The sequence below is a fragment of the Scomber scombrus genome, chromosome 17 (assembly GCF_963691925.1).
Source record: "Scomber scombrus chromosome 17, fScoSco1.1, whole genome shotgun sequence".
Classification (NCBI taxonomy): Eukaryota; Metazoa; Chordata; class Actinopteri; order Scombriformes; family Scombridae; genus Scomber; species Scomber scombrus.
This window is the reverse complement of record NC_084986.1, coordinates 26,782,883-26,799,862: the sequence shown is the minus strand read 5'-3', so window position 1 is coordinate 26,799,862 and position 16,980 is coordinate 26,782,883. Positions and strand designations below refer to the sequence as shown.

General features: G+C 43.0%; 1 protein-coding gene across 2 annotated transcripts in view; it reads right to left on the bottom strand.

The window, feature by feature from the left end:
- Positions 1–15,181, bottom strand: part of rev3l (REV3 like, DNA directed polymerase zeta catalytic subunit) — an 83,757-nt gene extending 68,576 nt beyond the window's left edge. For both annotated transcript variants that reach the window (XM_062437831.1, XM_062437832.1), the window contains exon 1: positions 14,560–15,181. In XM_062437831.1, the coding sequence (XP_062293815.1) occupies positions 14,560–14,698 (139 nt within the window). In that variant the 5' untranslated portion in view covers positions 14,699–15,181. The remainder of the gene's footprint in view (positions 1–14,559) is intronic.
- Between the last annotated feature and the right edge of the window lie 1,799 nt (positions 15,182–16,980).

Sequence of the window (16,980 nt, the reverse complement as noted above, 5' to 3'; positions counted from 1 at the left end):
ATCACAGTCAGTGTATTTTTTAATGCCAAAAATAACACCCAATATCCATTCATTCAGAAATCAATAGCATTTGTGAGCCTCTCTATGCAGCACCGTGTCATTGCCTAGAAAACATTTAGTAGCGTATCTCCTTTAAGGCATAGGATAGTGAGTAATGTGTGTGGATAGGCAGAAAAGTGACTGTTAATGCACGCGGAGCAGAGGAAGAAGTTAGCACTAAGTTGTCCTGTTACTATAGTTTGTTTCATTGTTTGTTGATGTAGCCTGTAGATATGTCTCTGGAGGGGCAACAGCTGAGAGCTCACCAAAATAACTGATTCATCAATTTGAAAATGATTTAACAGTTCACAAAGAAAGACTACACGTGCAGGTGAAGCTACTGGTGGAGTTCAAACTGTTCTATTATAACTCAGCAGGACGGCTTAAGGGACAAAAATGATCCCTGCTCTATAAAACAGTAGCTGTCCAGCTCACTAATGACTGCAGCCATCTTAATGCTCAGGCATGCGAGTGTGCGGGGCTACGAGATAAAAAAGAAAAGAAAAAGCTGGGTGTGGAGGATTTAAATGGTGCATGGAGCTTTGAGTTGAGGATGACAGGGGGGAGGAGGGGAGAGTGGGTTGACATGGTGAAGGGCAAAGGCCGGACTGGCTCTGGTTGTAAACACTCTTCTGTCTCTGTCTCTCTCTCTGGGCGCTATGCGGCAGCTCGCCTGTGAAAAGTGGTCCAGGACGATCCGAGGGGCAGGAGGGGAAGGGGGGAGTGGGGGATGAAAGGAAATGCTGTTGCGATTCGGGGGACTGAAAGTGAAAACCCTCGAAACTGGAATGGCATGTCGAGGAAAACAAAGGAATGTGGAGGGCAATAGGAGAAGAGGGGAGGAGGAGGAGGAGGAGGAGAGGCTGAGTACAGCAGAGAAAGAGAGAGAGTCATAGAGTGTGACCAGCAGAGGGGAGATCCTGCAGCTACTGAGACACCAGCCACACTAACAGACATGCAGGGATATACTCATTCACACACACACACACACACAACACACACACACACACACAAACACACACACGCTATCTCTCTCTCTCTCTATCTCTATCTCTCTCTCTCTCTCTAAACACAAGGGCTACAACATCACTGTAGTGATGCTGATCCTAAACACAGATAGGCTGCTCTGACTGTATGCTACTACACAATACAGCCTATAACAGCACTTCTCTGCAGCATCTCCACATATGATCAATGAGCCAGTCTTACTTTTGGTCTCTAGCAATGGTAACTCATCTGCACACCTCACAGTGTCAACAAGACTTCCAGACAGGAATAAGACTCAACATCATTTCATCACGCCTCAATCCTTTCACATCCCTTATTATTTTATTAGGGTTATCTTTTTAACTATTCCACCAGCTGAGCTAAAGTGAACTTCATTAAACTGAATTTGCAAGTAAAAAAAGGCCAAAATAAAATATAAAATGTGAATTAAGACACATTCTGAATCTGACTACAAATTATTAAGTTGATCAAATTTCAATGGAAATTCTTAAATTGATGTGAAGTGATCAGTAGTCACTCACCTAAAATCACATTAACAGACATTCTAATTTGAATCATTACCATTCATTTGCTGCAGCTGATCTGATGGTGATGTTTGTTATATTAACCAGGGATGGCAATGGTTGGCCTGGTGCCTGTTTCCCCACCGTACAGAGAGATTTATTTCCCTTACTCAAACACCTCTGTTTAGGCAGGCGTTTGGGTAACCTCTGACATAAGGCTCTCAGCATTTTATCTTTGTTTATTTAAATCTTTAGCTATTTTTGTGTCCGTTTTTATATTAATGAATGTGTGCATCTATAGTGTCATTGTGTGTGTCTGTTTTGTGTGGACTGTTGTAATACCTTTTTATATTTTCTCTTATAAAGCATTGCTATATAAATACATTTTATTCTTATTATAATAAATGTGGCTAATTTACTGACTGGGAAATGGATCCAAATCAGAACTGGCTATTGGAATCCACCGTTCCTCCAAGATGATGCACACAGTTGTTCCATCTAGAGATGTCAGCTTCAGTTAATGTAAGAGTAAAGTGTAAATCACATGTCTTAATCCTTGAGGACAACTGGATAGTGCATAGTTGTTGCCATGGCGCTAGAAGATGTTGTTTGTTTATGTGTGCATTTGACCAGCTCTCAGATCAGGGGTGGTAATCTCTTGCCAGACAGCGGAAGAGATTTCCCGAGCTCTGCTTGCCCTCCTTACCTCCGCTCCGACGACATTTGATATTCACGGCGTGTCTCGCTCTCTGCCGCACATCACGAGAAGTAAGGACGGTCTCTCTCTCTCTCTCTCTCTTTCTCTCTCTCATATTCAGGGAGGGCCGTAAAGACAGAAACACATAATAGATGGCTGCCAAGATAATGCCGTGACTGGAGCAGATTACAGTCAGAGAACAGAGAGCAGGTACAAAAAAGAACCAGTACAGGTCTAGACAGAACCCCTCCAGGAGTGAAATGTTTTGGTTTTGATGTCAGAGGGGATAAACCTGCTAAAAATGTCAAATGGTTTTACAGAAAACCACTGGAGACGCTCATCAGACTGTTTTAAAGAGTCGCTGGCCTGTTAATCAGCAGCAGCAACAACAACAACAACAACACAGCAACCAGCACAGTCATGAGCTAGGTTGCATTAAAAATGAAGGCATGCATACACAAAACCACACACACACAAGCTGTGCTATTTTTAGACCCGGGCCTCCAGAATTTCCCTGCCCCCCTCTCCCTGTTTTAATAAGCCTACCCTCCAACTGACTGTACACTGCTATGGAATTAAAAATTGATCAAAAAAAGAAAAGAAAAAAAGACCCTTCAGTTCCCACTGCAGCGTCAGATGAAAAGAAGAGAAAAAAGGGTCAGGAAGACTGATGCACGCTGCTCTTTTAAAAAAGGAAAAAGTGGACTTTGCAAAGGTAGAAGAATACACTGACTTTAGCAAATATGCTCAGTGAGTAAATACATGCGCATGGATTTATTAGAATCTGGAGAAGAACAAGACATATTTATAAATATTAACATCATGCCAAAGAAATGTGAGTGTGTCCCAGTAATAACAAACCACACACTAAACAAGTGACTCATATCAGTAGTCGGGAGAGATTTTGGCAGCTGATAGAGTCTGTGAGTTAGGGAATCATCACAGTGACAGGATCATGATGGAGCCCGACTGTCTCCTCTGCTGTGGGAGGGTCAGACCACTACAATTAAACTACATCTGACCTCATCTGAGACGTCATGATCAGAATCAAACGTGGCTGATATGTACATCACCAGTCACAAGCTATAGTCAATTTGCCCAATGTCAAGAGACGGTATGAGCAGGTCATCTAAAGCGTTAAAAGCAAAACATATGTAATCATTTTTTTATTAAAAAAAGGAACAATTATTTATGTGAAAGCGGTTGCTCACTCATAGATAAACCCACTGTAGCACCAAACAGCAGACACAGTTAGTAACTAGCTGTTCTCTCAGGAAGTTGAGGTGCGTTCGTTAAGTGTCCAGAAACATGTCCCTGTGTGTGCTGTATGTGTTTACAGGCAACTGTTAACACATTGCATGCAATGCTTTTATCAGGTGATAATATGTCCGTGTTGGGTAATCTGCTTGTTGCGCTACCCCCTAGTGGCCAAAAATATTAATGCAGCTTTAAGAGGCAGCAAAATAATATAAGAAGTGGATGTAGATAGTCATAGTCACTTGCAAAGTGCGCCAACTTCATCTTTTAAAAAAACAACAAAAAACAGCATGCTCTCCACACACACAGCCATCACTTATACTGCCAGCTATCTGCAGCAGACATCTGTACAGTTACTGGCTGTTTGTGTGGTGAATAAACACACCAGTGGTTATATTTGTGTGAATACAGCAGCGAGGCAAAAATTCTCTTTGCATTTAGTCTGAATCAAGTATAGATGGCATTTATAATAAGCATGGAGAACCTCACTTCTGTGTCGCACATTTCCACTGACTGACCTTCAGTTATTACCCTTAGGCACATCCAGCACTTTCCCTCAGCCTGGCTGGAAACCATAAAGGTCCTGTTACCATCATTTTAGAACTCTGGTAGTTAAAACCCTCCATCATGTCTGATCTAGAATTTTCAAATATAAAATGCCAAGAAGGTTTAGGTTTCATGTCAGAAGAGAAATAGCAGCATTCGCATGTGTAAATCCTATTACTGCTCAACAATACATTGATCAGAGAGACTTATGCGCTAGAGCACTGCTGCATTCCTGTAATAACAGGAGGCAGTGCTACTCCACCCTAATCTGCAGATATACCTCCAATGCTACACATGCAAACTTAATTGCTTTGTTTGTCTTTGTGTGTATGCGTGCACGTGTGTGTACACCCACCACACACACACACACACACAGGCCTCATTAACATCCACGTTGAATGGCACAGCATGGCAGGTTCAAAGCGTTCTCCCCCTCCAGCACTGATTCAAGCTTTCCTCCGCCTGCCAAATTCTTTCATTCTTTTTTAAACAAGGTCTTAATCTGCCTTGAAACACTGCAGAGTTTTCCTGCAGCAGTGCCAGTGGGCCTGAGGGAACACAGAGTGGGTAGTCTCCCCTCTCTCATGGGGCTCGGCGGACAAAGCGGGGCCCCCCCTTCTCTCTCTCACTGTGGTGACAATGGTGCAGAAGGAGAGAGGAAGAGCCCGAGGCTGAGTGGAGGACCTGGAATGACCCGACACCACGTGCCATCGTGGGCCTCTCTCTCTTCAGACCACACAGAACCGCATTGAAGGAACCTGCATTGGAAAAGAAAAGGCGCTCCTAGAAAAGGACGACTTTACAAACCCTGGTCAACAGCAGCCCTCAGCGGGCCCCTGCATCGGTGGGCACTTCACATCAAACACTTCTTCATACAAAAAATACTTCCTGTTATCCCCTCTCCCTTACTTCTTTTACCATTGAGCATCCATCTCACTGAGAACATTACCCCATTGGCCATCTGCCATGAAGCTACCAGGGAATAACTCCTCAAAAAGGTCCAAACTCCACCTTTCCACTGTCATGACCTGCATACCCTAGTTGCCTATAAGTAAGGACAAGCTTGTTACTACATACTACTATATATAAAAGAAACTACATGACCTGTCGCTAAGAGACACCTGTACATACATACAGTTGGGAAATGGACAGGCAGGTGTTGTTATTTTAATCAGATGGTTTGACGATTATCCTGAATGCTTGTTGGATGGTCCAACAGCTTCCGAAACCCCTTCACACACCTTTAATGTCTGTCGATAACTTCTATGTGACCAGTATCAGGATTGGGGTGGCGGCTGCATCTGACAATTGCTCTAACTATCCGAAACAGTCATTCACACCTACTACTGATCAACTGTGTAGAGGTGGGACGGTAAGTAGGGTCTGAACTTACTTACAACTATTTCTGTTGTTTTTCATGTGTACAACACAAGTGTCTACTGACCATTGCATTGTTATCTCCATATTTAAACGACTATCATGTTTTGCACCCTCTATACGACAACTCACCCAAGTCGAGTGTGTCTGTTCTGAACATCTATAAAACAGTTTAGTCTTCAGATGTGGTCAGACAACACATCATACAGGCTAGTTATTCTCTAGTATACCAAAGCTCTCATGCAGTGCAGTAGCATCCTTGGGTTTAATAGACAGCGAGTTAAGTGTCATAGCTGGATCTGCAAAACACAAATGTCGACTAAGAACTACCACAAGACTTGTACTTCGTGAAAAATTTAACGCAAGCAATAAACAAGGTTAAGAAAAGCAAATAACATTTAAACTAGCTTTACAGAATGACTGTCAGAGTGTGGATACCTTCTCTGATATTCTGCAGGCAAATAACAAGACAAGTGACATGGTATATACTATCTGTGTGTATGTATTGGTTGATGCTCCCCACCAATGGTTCACTGGTTAATACGGAGAATGTGAGGGGGCAGGGCAATCCACCACCAGGCCCAACTCAACCCCCATCCCACTGTAGAAAACAGAAGAGGGCTCACTCTGGACTGAAAAAAGTAAAACTGGCTGTGTGTAACGGTACTTACTTATCTTACTCTGGCAGCACTGACATGAACACCATGAAGGAGGATTTATAGCTGCTGCCTTAAGAGGTGACTGTAACTTCGACCCCTTCAAACTCATGTAGCCATAGCTGTGCAATGGTTACAGGGGGGTTTCTGATGCCAATAGAGATTGATAACAGTATACAAATAACATTAAGCAAATTGAACAATGGCTCAGTAATCTCAACTATCTCCACTGCAAACCCTCAGGTCGCCAAGACCATTACTGTCTATCACAGTGAATGAAAGACCTTAACACAATCTGCTTTTCAGTAATGAGAAATGACCTCAATGTAACCTAATTGTCACTCAATATCACAAAGTTAATGAAAGAATGTAAACACAATTGTCATGGGAGATACACTATCAAAGGGTGAAATTGAACATTGAACTTTAAATCAAACCTGCACCAGACATCTACATTAACCCCTTACATCAAGTATTATCAAGAACTTGACATCTAACTCACAGGCATGAGGTCCATATTTCCATTTACTTTAACTGCTTGCTGCTGGGAATGTATTTCATGCAGTCTTGTCTGTATTTCCCCACATCAAGTCTCTCTTTTGCAAAGCCAATCATTTTGATTTCCTAAAGAAAAAGTAGGCCTTGCTGCAGCACAGTGGTTAGCACTTTTGCCTCAAGGCCAGATGTTCCTTGGTTCCAGTGTGAATGTGGTAAAGACTGATAGGAAATGTTACCTCAGAAGCCTGGCTGGTGAAGGCACAGCTGGTTCTAAAGACCGCCATAACAGAGTCAGTATGGACAGACACTTTCACAGTGCTTGCTATAGAGCTGCTGTAGTGTCCTTGGGCAAAGCGCTGAATTGCAACGGAAGCTGAGCAGATGAGCACCCTGTGGAGAAGGTAGGTGAGAAGAATTTCTCCTTTCAGGGATCGATACAGCATCACAAAAAGATCGCTCAGGCCTCCACAATGAAGAACATGCTTCCGGTAGACCTCCAACACCTGCAGATGTTAATGTGAATCACCTGTGCCATCTGACTCTGTGTAAATGGAGGTGACATGAAATACTTCGGGGACAAAGACTGCGGCAGTGTCAGGCCTGTGCCCTCGACAGTGATGCCTTCGGATACTCGCCGAAGAGCCGGGGGGAGCTATTATAACCATCAATCAGACTGACTGGGCCGCAGCGGCAGCAAGGACACCGAGACAGCTGCTCACAGCTTCTTCAAGACAAAAGGAAAATCACTGGCAGCTTTACCAGGTAGTCCACGCAGGCTGTGGCTGCTTACTTCAACTCCTCTGCCGCCAGGAGCTTTAATAAGTACTACATCATGTACTCTGGTAATCTGCTGAATGCAAGTAGGGAAATCTAGGATAAATGAGCAGCTCAAAACAGTTCTGTATGCACAGAACACATGAGAGCAAGAGCAACAGAGGACAATAGACTGTGACAATGAATAAGCACAAGAAAGGGAAAAACAATCTGTCATATCTTGTCACCCTACAGGTTAAAGGCAAACCTACACTGTAAAAACCGGATTTAGATTTGTTAATGAGGCTCAAATCAATCACATCAACACATAAAAAAGCTTTTCATTGGAAAACCACATGAAGGCTTATATTGTGAAACAGCTACAGGAATTGTACTGGATTGTATTTCACTATTTATATTGCTCACTGTAACTTTTGCGAACACAACATGAGTTTTGTTTAGTTTTAATATAGCAAAGAGGATAGATACTAACAACGAGCAAACACTGAACAGACATCAACATGTCATCAAGGTAAAACAAAATCCTTTTACCATATATGTGACATGGACGCCATTCAGGAGATAAGACCTTAACTTGAACAAAGTATCTTCAAACACTGATCCCCTGATAACATTGGAACAAGAAATATAATCTTAAATGTAAATGTTTGTAATGTAATTGTTTTATTTCACAATTTATATTTGTATTAATCTGCTATTTGATTCATTTATTCTTTTACACCTTTTAAATCGTAATGTTTTTAATGTAACTGTTTTAATTAGGAATGGATTTCTACTGGGGGGGGTTTTTTCATGTAATCTCTTCATCATTGAAAATGAGGGTCAATGATGATGATATTGGTAAATGCTATTTGACAGTCTTTAACATTTCGCCAAATTTAATTTATACAGTAAAGTATCACTGCAGTTCCTGTCAGTTGTGAGTTTGAATGTTTCTGTATTTAAAAGATAACTGATCACTTGTTTGAATGACTTTAGGTATTATGGGTATTGTGCTCTTTGTCTACATGTTGCTCATTAGCCACAAGTTATTCAGCCAATCTGACTGTAATCTACCACAAAGGCCACCTGTGGTATCGCAGCATTCAGAGAGAGACAAAGCCTCCTCCCACATTTATATGTGATTCACACAGGCCTGTGTGAACAGGAGGGGAAGGAGGGGGGCTCAATCTGTTTACTTATTAAAGCTCTTTACTTCGGCTGCCCTGGCTGTGTCTGGACAAGCCTCTCTGTAACCAGATAGCGCACCGGAAATGCCTCAGATGTTGATAGGGCCCTGCGACAGAGGGTTGACTGAAGTGGTAGTGTTACTAGCAAACACAGCACCTGAGAGGTGTGAGCAACTGCTGGCTGGCACTGTGTGAACACTGCCAACTGACTGGGATAACTCTAGAGTCAGCTGACAAACTACTGAGGAAACTACTCCAGGGCGTGCATTAGCTTATAATGTCAGAAAGTGAGTGGGTGTGACAACAATACAGTCAGAAGACTAATGACTTGTAGGTTAAAGTACGTTTTTCTAAGCTTTATCCAACAGCTGCCAATCATAACTCATTTCTATATGTAGAATAATGTGTACAGTGCAACAACAAGATCAGAAATAACGTCAACGTTTGCACACTGTTTAAGTCACTAATAAGGCCTGGAGAATATACATTTGGGGTTTACCAGCCACTGTAACCTTTCACTATGCAGCTCTGATGACAGTAAAGGCCTCATCTATACAGATTAACATTAGAAATGTGGTACAACTTGTTATGCATTGAACCACTAACTCAAAGACTCAAAGTGCCGCCAAGTGATATGATGAAGGCATGATGAAGGCACGTTGAGAAAGGTTCCACTTTATGCAACAACCAATCACACTTGTTTGATTCCCTCCTGAAATGTAAGCACATAGCTGCTTTTTTGCTCCGCTCAGCTACGTAAAAGTCCTTCAAACAAATTGGAGGAAAATCTGTCAACAATCACAAGCCAACGAGTTACCGATTCTCTATGATCTAACTTTAACGAGCTACCGGGGCTTGAATAAGAAGACGGTGGAAACGCATCGCTCTGCAGATCAAGTGCTTTATTTGAGAAAGCAACTGTCCTAATGAAGGTAAGTGTATAAATTATGCCCTCAGTGCAATCACGCCTACAAGCTGTGAGAAGCAAGAGAGATCCTGCAACCTTTAATCCACAACTGTGAATGAGCTGTTAGTGCCTGATCCTGCCAGAGACAACACAGTCAAATACATCTGTATGTCCTTCCAAAACAGTTGGTGCTGGAAGCTCAGTGACAAAGCGACTACTTGCCATGCATCATGTATTTGTGGAACATTTGAAACTCTGACAAGGAAGAAATTTTGAATAGTGTTTTGAGAGGTAGGTTGCTTTATCCATGTGGGACCTCCTGGGTCCCTGTTCCCTCAAAAGGTCACCACTGTCAATAGCAGCCCTGAACTGTACTTGAAGTTTCCACATAGAATTATTTTGTCTCTGTGAGTAAATTGAATGCAGTAATTACACTGAAATAAAGTGATCTCACTCCATAATTTGTCACTTTTCACTATACTTTAAAAAGATCCAAACATACTAGTGAAGTGCATGTGTCTGCAGCTGTGAACTCTCTCCTCTTGTGTCCTCTACATAGATTAGACTTAACTTCAGTGATTTTCATTTGAACAGAAGCTCGGTGTCCCCAACATTCTTTCCTCTGACAAGAAGCTGGGCCTCAAATCTGTGATCAACAGGAGGATTAGTGCAGAGCAGCGTTCAGTCTCTTTATGTGACACTCCTGTCTCACCAACATGGCTCTCCCTAAACCTGCCGCTACCCTTTGTAACACAGGTCAAAGTAAACCAGACGCTCCATGAAACAAAACTGGATAAATGTGAGGGGAGAAAAAAAACAAAACAGAAAATGAATCCCAGAGAAACCATTTCAAAACATCAGCAAATAGGCAACCCACTCCGTCATAAAGTAATTAGAAGCAACTGGAGCAGCAGTTAGAGGATGATAATTGAACCGGAGTGACCGACAGGGAGAGAGGAAAGTAAACAGTTAAGGGGACAATGACCTTCTGCCTAATGAGCCACCGGGTTCTTTTGAATCCGCCTATTATCCTATTAATGGATCCGGGAAGAATTCCTTCAGATGGCATTAAGGGTTCCCCTGGAGAGAGCTAAACCTGGGGGGCTTGGGGTGGGGGTGGAGTTTGAGGAGGAAGAGGCCCTCAGTTTTATTCCTCCCTGCGCTTCACTGCATGGCCCCCTCATTCAGGTCAATTGGTCATGCACTTCCTCTACTTCTCAGGCGTGCACACCCAATAAACACCCATGTCCACAGCGAGGCATCATAACAGTGCGCCTCCCGCTGTCACGGGGCCGAGGGGCCTGTCAGCACGACCAGGGGGCTGAGCTTGTTGGCACCGAGGGCGGAGATCAATGCTGTCAGACCTCAAAAGGTTGTGGTGGGCCTCGACGGCGACTCTCGGCAGCATGAGGAGAGGACAGGCTGTTTACCGCCCTGGGAGATTTTTCCAACCACAAGCACAGCGTTGAAGAAGCCGGTTATTAATGAGCGTGGTGTGACCCTGATCAGGAGATCCATTTCACAACAAAAGCACTCCTTGAGCAGTTACAGAGATGGGCAGGGTGTACAGTACGAGTGCAGAATATGCAGGCTGGCCACTCACTGACAAAGGGAGAGAGAGAGAAGGGGGGGGGGGCGCAGGAAGCGTGGCGTCGAATTACACAGGGCCGCTTGGTGGGAGTGTGCATGGCTTAGGTCAGGGAAGGATAGGGAATACGAGGCCTGGGGTTGTAGCCAGAGCCACATGGTGCAGAATGTACGGTACACTGCTCACTTCTTTACACCGAGGTAAACACGCTGAGAGAGAGAAAAGCCAGCCCAAATAAGCAATACTACTCACCAGGCTCCTCCCTACAGACCAGACAACAAAAATCACCACAAAAGGCAACAGGATTTTTTTCTTTTTTTAAAAAGTAAATCTTTTTGCAGTAGGCGTGGCCTGTTTCTGAGCTACAGGCCCCTTTGGAAACACACATTTGAAAACAGAGAAAAGAAAAGGGATCCGTCTCTGCTTCGATGGCTTCCAGATGGTGATGTAATTTTATTTCTGGAAACGTAGAGCTGACTCCGACTTTGGGCTGGCCACAAGAGATACATAGCCTGAGCGAGAAGAGAGTGTCAAACTGTGCGACTGGTGCAAAATCTGCGGGGCACGCAAACTGCAGACATGCTACTTTGTCATTACTGCGACTTGAAGCAACAGCAGAGTCTGATTGAAACCACTTCTGCCACAGAGCAACAATGCCAACTACTGTGTTTGCGTCTGTACTCGTGTAAGGGCTCAATCCGTAGAAAAGCTTTTAATGCTCTGGCGGGAGACTGGCATCCGTTTCAATGCCACTCGCTCAAGAATGTTAATCAATCAGGGCAGGATCAGAGGTGCAGGATTCAGGCGTGAGCGTGCGCCACGGTACACAACACACGACCGCAAAAATGAAGAAAAATTGGTTCAGGGTAAACACTGTGGCATATCACGGCTTGAAAAAGCACAGGTGGAAATGATAACATTATCGAAGGCAGCCTTCCATGTAGGTGAAGCAGCTCCTCTGGCTTGGTATTGTGCACGCTGCCTCACCTGAATGGATGAGTAGGACACATGAATGGCATTGAGCCTCCGTTAATGTTATTAATTACACCTGTGCTCTTCCTGTTCTGACCCATCAAAAGTCTGCTGTGAACAGGGTCAATTTGGAAAAAACAGGTTGCGTAATTTATCAAACAGTTTCTCATTTAAACTGTAATTTAAAAAGTCACATGTAATGACAATATTGATTATGTGACAACAATTTGGGAATATCTCTTTGTTGATTTCAGCAAAGGAAATGTGAGGTTCCACACAACAAGTCCGGGTTAAGAAAATGGCTATTAATCATGGTTGAAAGGAAATTAGTCAGCCACGGTCTTATTCTCACAATTCTGACTATGACAGAATCTGCTCTTTTTAGCTATCAATTCATCATATCAGTTGTCTATCTAACAATAGAGACAACAAAAAGTCATGGTTCCAGATAGTCAAAGGGGAAGATTTGCTGCTTTTCTCTGATTCATATCGTTGTAAATTGTGTATCTTTAGCTTTGAGTTGATTGAATTTCATAAAGCCAACATGTGACATCATCAAACAGCTTGTTTAAGCCAATCAACAGTCCCAAAATCCAATGATAATCAATTTATTCCTGAAATAAAACAAAGACGCTTGAATCAGTAAATGTTTAGTAATTTTACTTGAAGAATTACTTAGTCGTTGTCTTATTAATTATGTTATCATCTAAAAACATTAATGGATGTGTTCAACAAGCTCAGGAAATCATACTTAACTATAAAGCAGGCTTAACACCAGAAGGAGGAAAAAGCTTTTTAACCAATGATATGATGTTGTGATATATGAAATATCTCTCCTATGTGATCATCAAAATTCCAGATAATCATGTCACGGAAATGCCATGTACATAATACACTGGATCTCCATTCTCTGAAGCCCTTATAGCAACATTATAGCAACATTATACTTAATCAGTGTTGATGAATTGCTCAACATACATGCACTGACAACCTACCCTGGCTGCATCTGCTGCAGTGTGTGTGTGTGTGTGTGCAGCCCCCTCGCATCAGCGCAACCGCATGCGAACGTGCAGGTTTATGACAGAACCAAATTAGATCTGACACCCTAACCCTGACCCACTGTCCTTCATTTTCACTGCTTCAAATCCTTTAATCCTCACTGGAGGTACACCCTGTTGGACGTTGCTCCGGGGGTTGTCCTGCAGAGGGGAGCGCTTGAAAAACAGCCTGGGGGACAAGTTTGACTCCCATTATCCCCCCACCTGAGACTCATCCTGCTAAAAAATATATACACGGTCACACAGCGATGATGTTTTCACCTGTCAAATAGCTCTGAACGGAGGACACTGCAAATCGCAGGAGGATTTGGCCGGGGTGCTAATGCTGTGCAATTGTGCAGGAAATCATTCCATTGTTTTGCAGCAGGCTGGATTAAGGTACCCAGAGTGCTCTGCTGTAATGGCTTTATTGGAGAGCAGGGCATGTGCCAAAGCTCAAAGAAAAAAAAAAATCGACATCTCTGACCCTCCTCTGTACAATATGTACAGTACATGAGCATCTCGTTTAAATACAGCTGCAATGTGCAAACCATGACATTTTCTTCACATGTACCAGCGTTGTCTTGGCTTCTATTGTCAATATGCAGTGCACATCTCCTCCTCACACAATGTAGGGTTTCTGTTTTCATTCATCACGCCTCCCTCATTGTTGGATCTTGCATAATAATGTAATTCCATGATGGCTCCTGGCTTTACAGGCTGTGCTCTCTTCAAAAAGAGAATATGACTGCCTCCTGAATGCTAGAAATCTGTCTAATTCTCTTTTGCTGATATTTTATTCCTGATTTAATACGTCTATTTTTTATTTTTTTTTACATTCAATGCTTTTTATGTGGATGCTTACATTGCTGCAATCATCCAATTTTACTGTAGGGGAAGTTTTGTTTCCTTTCATCTCTATCTCTCTCTCTATGTGATTTTCTGGTGTTACACCGAAAAAAAATGATGAAAACCTGGAAGAGATGGAAGCATATTGTAGTCCAGTGGACACGCTCCACAGGTTGCAATAAACACAATAAAAGCAATATAAAGGGATGGATTAGAGTGGACGCTGCTTGTCACATGTGCCAGGTAGAGGGATAGGAGCCGCCGCCACCACCGTGCCATGATGATGCAGCGGTGGGAGAAAACAAAGCAGAGCCGGGTGAGGAGGGAGAGGAGGAGGAAGAGGAGGAGGGGGGGAAGCAGAGGACTCCCACCGCTGCAAGCAGACAGCCTGCATGCAAAAAGCAACAGCGGTGCATGTGTCAACACCCTTATCATCTTCCTGTCGTCATTTTTCTTACTATACTGGGTTTCCTCTCAATAACACAGTACGGTCGTGTATGTTTGTATGTATGTGTTGGTGTGTGTGTGTGTGTGTGTGTGTGTGTGTGTGTGTGTGTGTGTGTGTGTGTGTGTGTGTGTGTGTCCAAACAGCAGCCACGGCGTAACATGCCGCGTGGTGGGCTGTGAAGAAAGCCCAGCCACCATTAGCTTTAATATTAAAGAAACAGAAGAGTTAACTCACCTGCGGGTGTTGCTCCAAATATCCTCACCACCGGTACTTTCTTCACGTCGCTCTCCCTGAATGGAGAATAGCAGACGTCCAGGTCTCTAACAGGACTTGCCAGATAGTAGTCTGCGGTGACGATGCGCACGGCAAACATGACTGCCTCGTCGGTCAGAGAGGGACCGACAGAAAAGCCAAAAAAACACCACTGTTAGGAGTCCATAAAATGAGAGGACCTCGTGGCCGGTCGATACCAGCCAAGGTGTGTGTTGTCACGGCTGAAAAACAACGACGAAGCGGAGGGGAAGCCCGGTTGTGTCCCATGAAAAAAGAAAAAGGCTGAACAAAGATTCCCGGGGCTTCTGCTCGCCGAGCTGCCCCCGGTGAGGTCCAGCTGCAGCCGCGGAGAGCTGCACTCAACGGCGGCGGGTAACACTCCGACGGTCCGCTGCTGTCGGCTCCATGTTGTACTTGTTTTAACTGGGGCTGTCCTGTTTTTTTTGTTTTTTTTAGCTTTCTGTGTGTTTTTGATTCCAGCGAGGAAGACGCTCCCCGGGCTTCCGGTAGGTAGCGTTATCTTTCCAAAGCACGCCTCAGACGAGTCCCAGCCAGTCCCGTTTGATCTCACAGCCGCTCTGCTGAGCTCCGTCTTCTTCCATAACAGGCTAGTCCATGTTAGCTTACTGCTGTCAAGTGCCAGAATGCAAGAGAACACAACTTCCGACTACAGCCTTCAGAATAAAAGCCGCGGGCGGGGTGATACAAAGCGCCTGAGAGAAAATAACACCTTTATTTTGAAAAGGCTTGTGTCTGACACAAACTGCTGGCAGTAGTTATAGATTATATAGATTATACAGATCATACAGACCGGGAGGGCAATTGCCAGTGTTTCCAAATTAGCGTGCAGACCTACAGCTGCTTGGTGCTGCATATTTCTAACATGAGTGTATTAAACCAGCAGGAGACTGTTCATGTGTTTCTTGGGGGTTTTCCTTCGAAACATAATCTAAAAGCATCGGGTTGGATACACAGATGTTTTGAGGTATTTTGCTGTCCTCAACCACTGTCTGCTGCAAATTGTGCAAATCAAAATCTGTGTGAAGTCACCAGTGATGTCAAAATATCCTGTTTGGTCTTTTCAAAATAATAGCACACAAACGTGAACCGTAAGACTCGATTGTTGATCAAAAATAAAGATCCAAAAATGATTACGTTATTGCCATTTGAACATACTTCACATGAATTTGCTTTAGTGAGCTCACGTAAAACAAACAAATCAAAAACCTCAAGTCATCAGATAAAATAAAGTGTATAGTGATGAAACATCAAATTACCATCATCAGCAATAAGTTCTGTATGCATACCATTTTCAAATAATATGTAAACCAAGTGTTCTCAAATCAAAATCTAATGAATTCCATTGTACATATTACAGTGTTTTATGGGCCCCAGTAATAACAGCTTATTGGTAATTTAGGCGTTTAGGTCCAGAGGGGCCTCTGAGTACTGTTGAACAACCTGTCTTAGTTCATATGGATGTGAAGATACATTCCATGGATGCACTGGGACACATCATCAGTGATGTACCCTGGGTTCAGGGACTGTTTCAGGCCTCATAATATCAGGCATCCATGTTCATGTGATCCAGCCAGAGGTTATCAGTCTCTGACTTTGACTGATCACTTAATATGATAATGACAATAATAATAATACTAGAAGGAAGGAAGGAAGTTATGTATATGGATTGAAAATGTAATATTAACACAACTGTTGAGACAGGATTTTTTACAGATCCCATGTATCATTTGTGCACCAACATAATGGCAAGATTTCATCAAAGACTGAAGTGTCCTTTCTAAAAAAAAATACACCATGGCTGTATTTTGGGGATTTAACTGTCTTCATGTTCTAAATGCTTGCATCATTTGCAAGGATCAAAAATAGCCTCATTATGTAGATTGGCAGATAGCTGAACACATGACATATTCAAACATTTGTATTCATTAGGATAGAGGGGTTAAAGCAGGACCAGGAACATAGATTAAACCACCCTGAAAGCCTAGTTACTGAAATAGATAGATAGATAGATAGATAGATAGATAGATAGATAGATAGATAGATAGATAGATAGATAGATAGATAGATAGATAGAATTATTCTATAAGTTAAATAGAAAAATATGTTTGGATCCTACAAATAAAAGAAAAAAATGGCTGTGAAATACTTGTTACACTTGTGTTTTTTTCTTGAGTCTGAAAGCTGGATGTACTTGAATACAGTTGTGTGTAAAGCTGCGCCCAGTCTCTGTCACCCTTAGGCGACTTTTATTTTGTAACAAAATGCCCCTTAACTTCGGAACCGGAAACAGGTTGTGGAACATTATGTGCAGCTTGACATCATTTCACCTCATTTGCCACTGCAGCATCAAAACAAGGACCA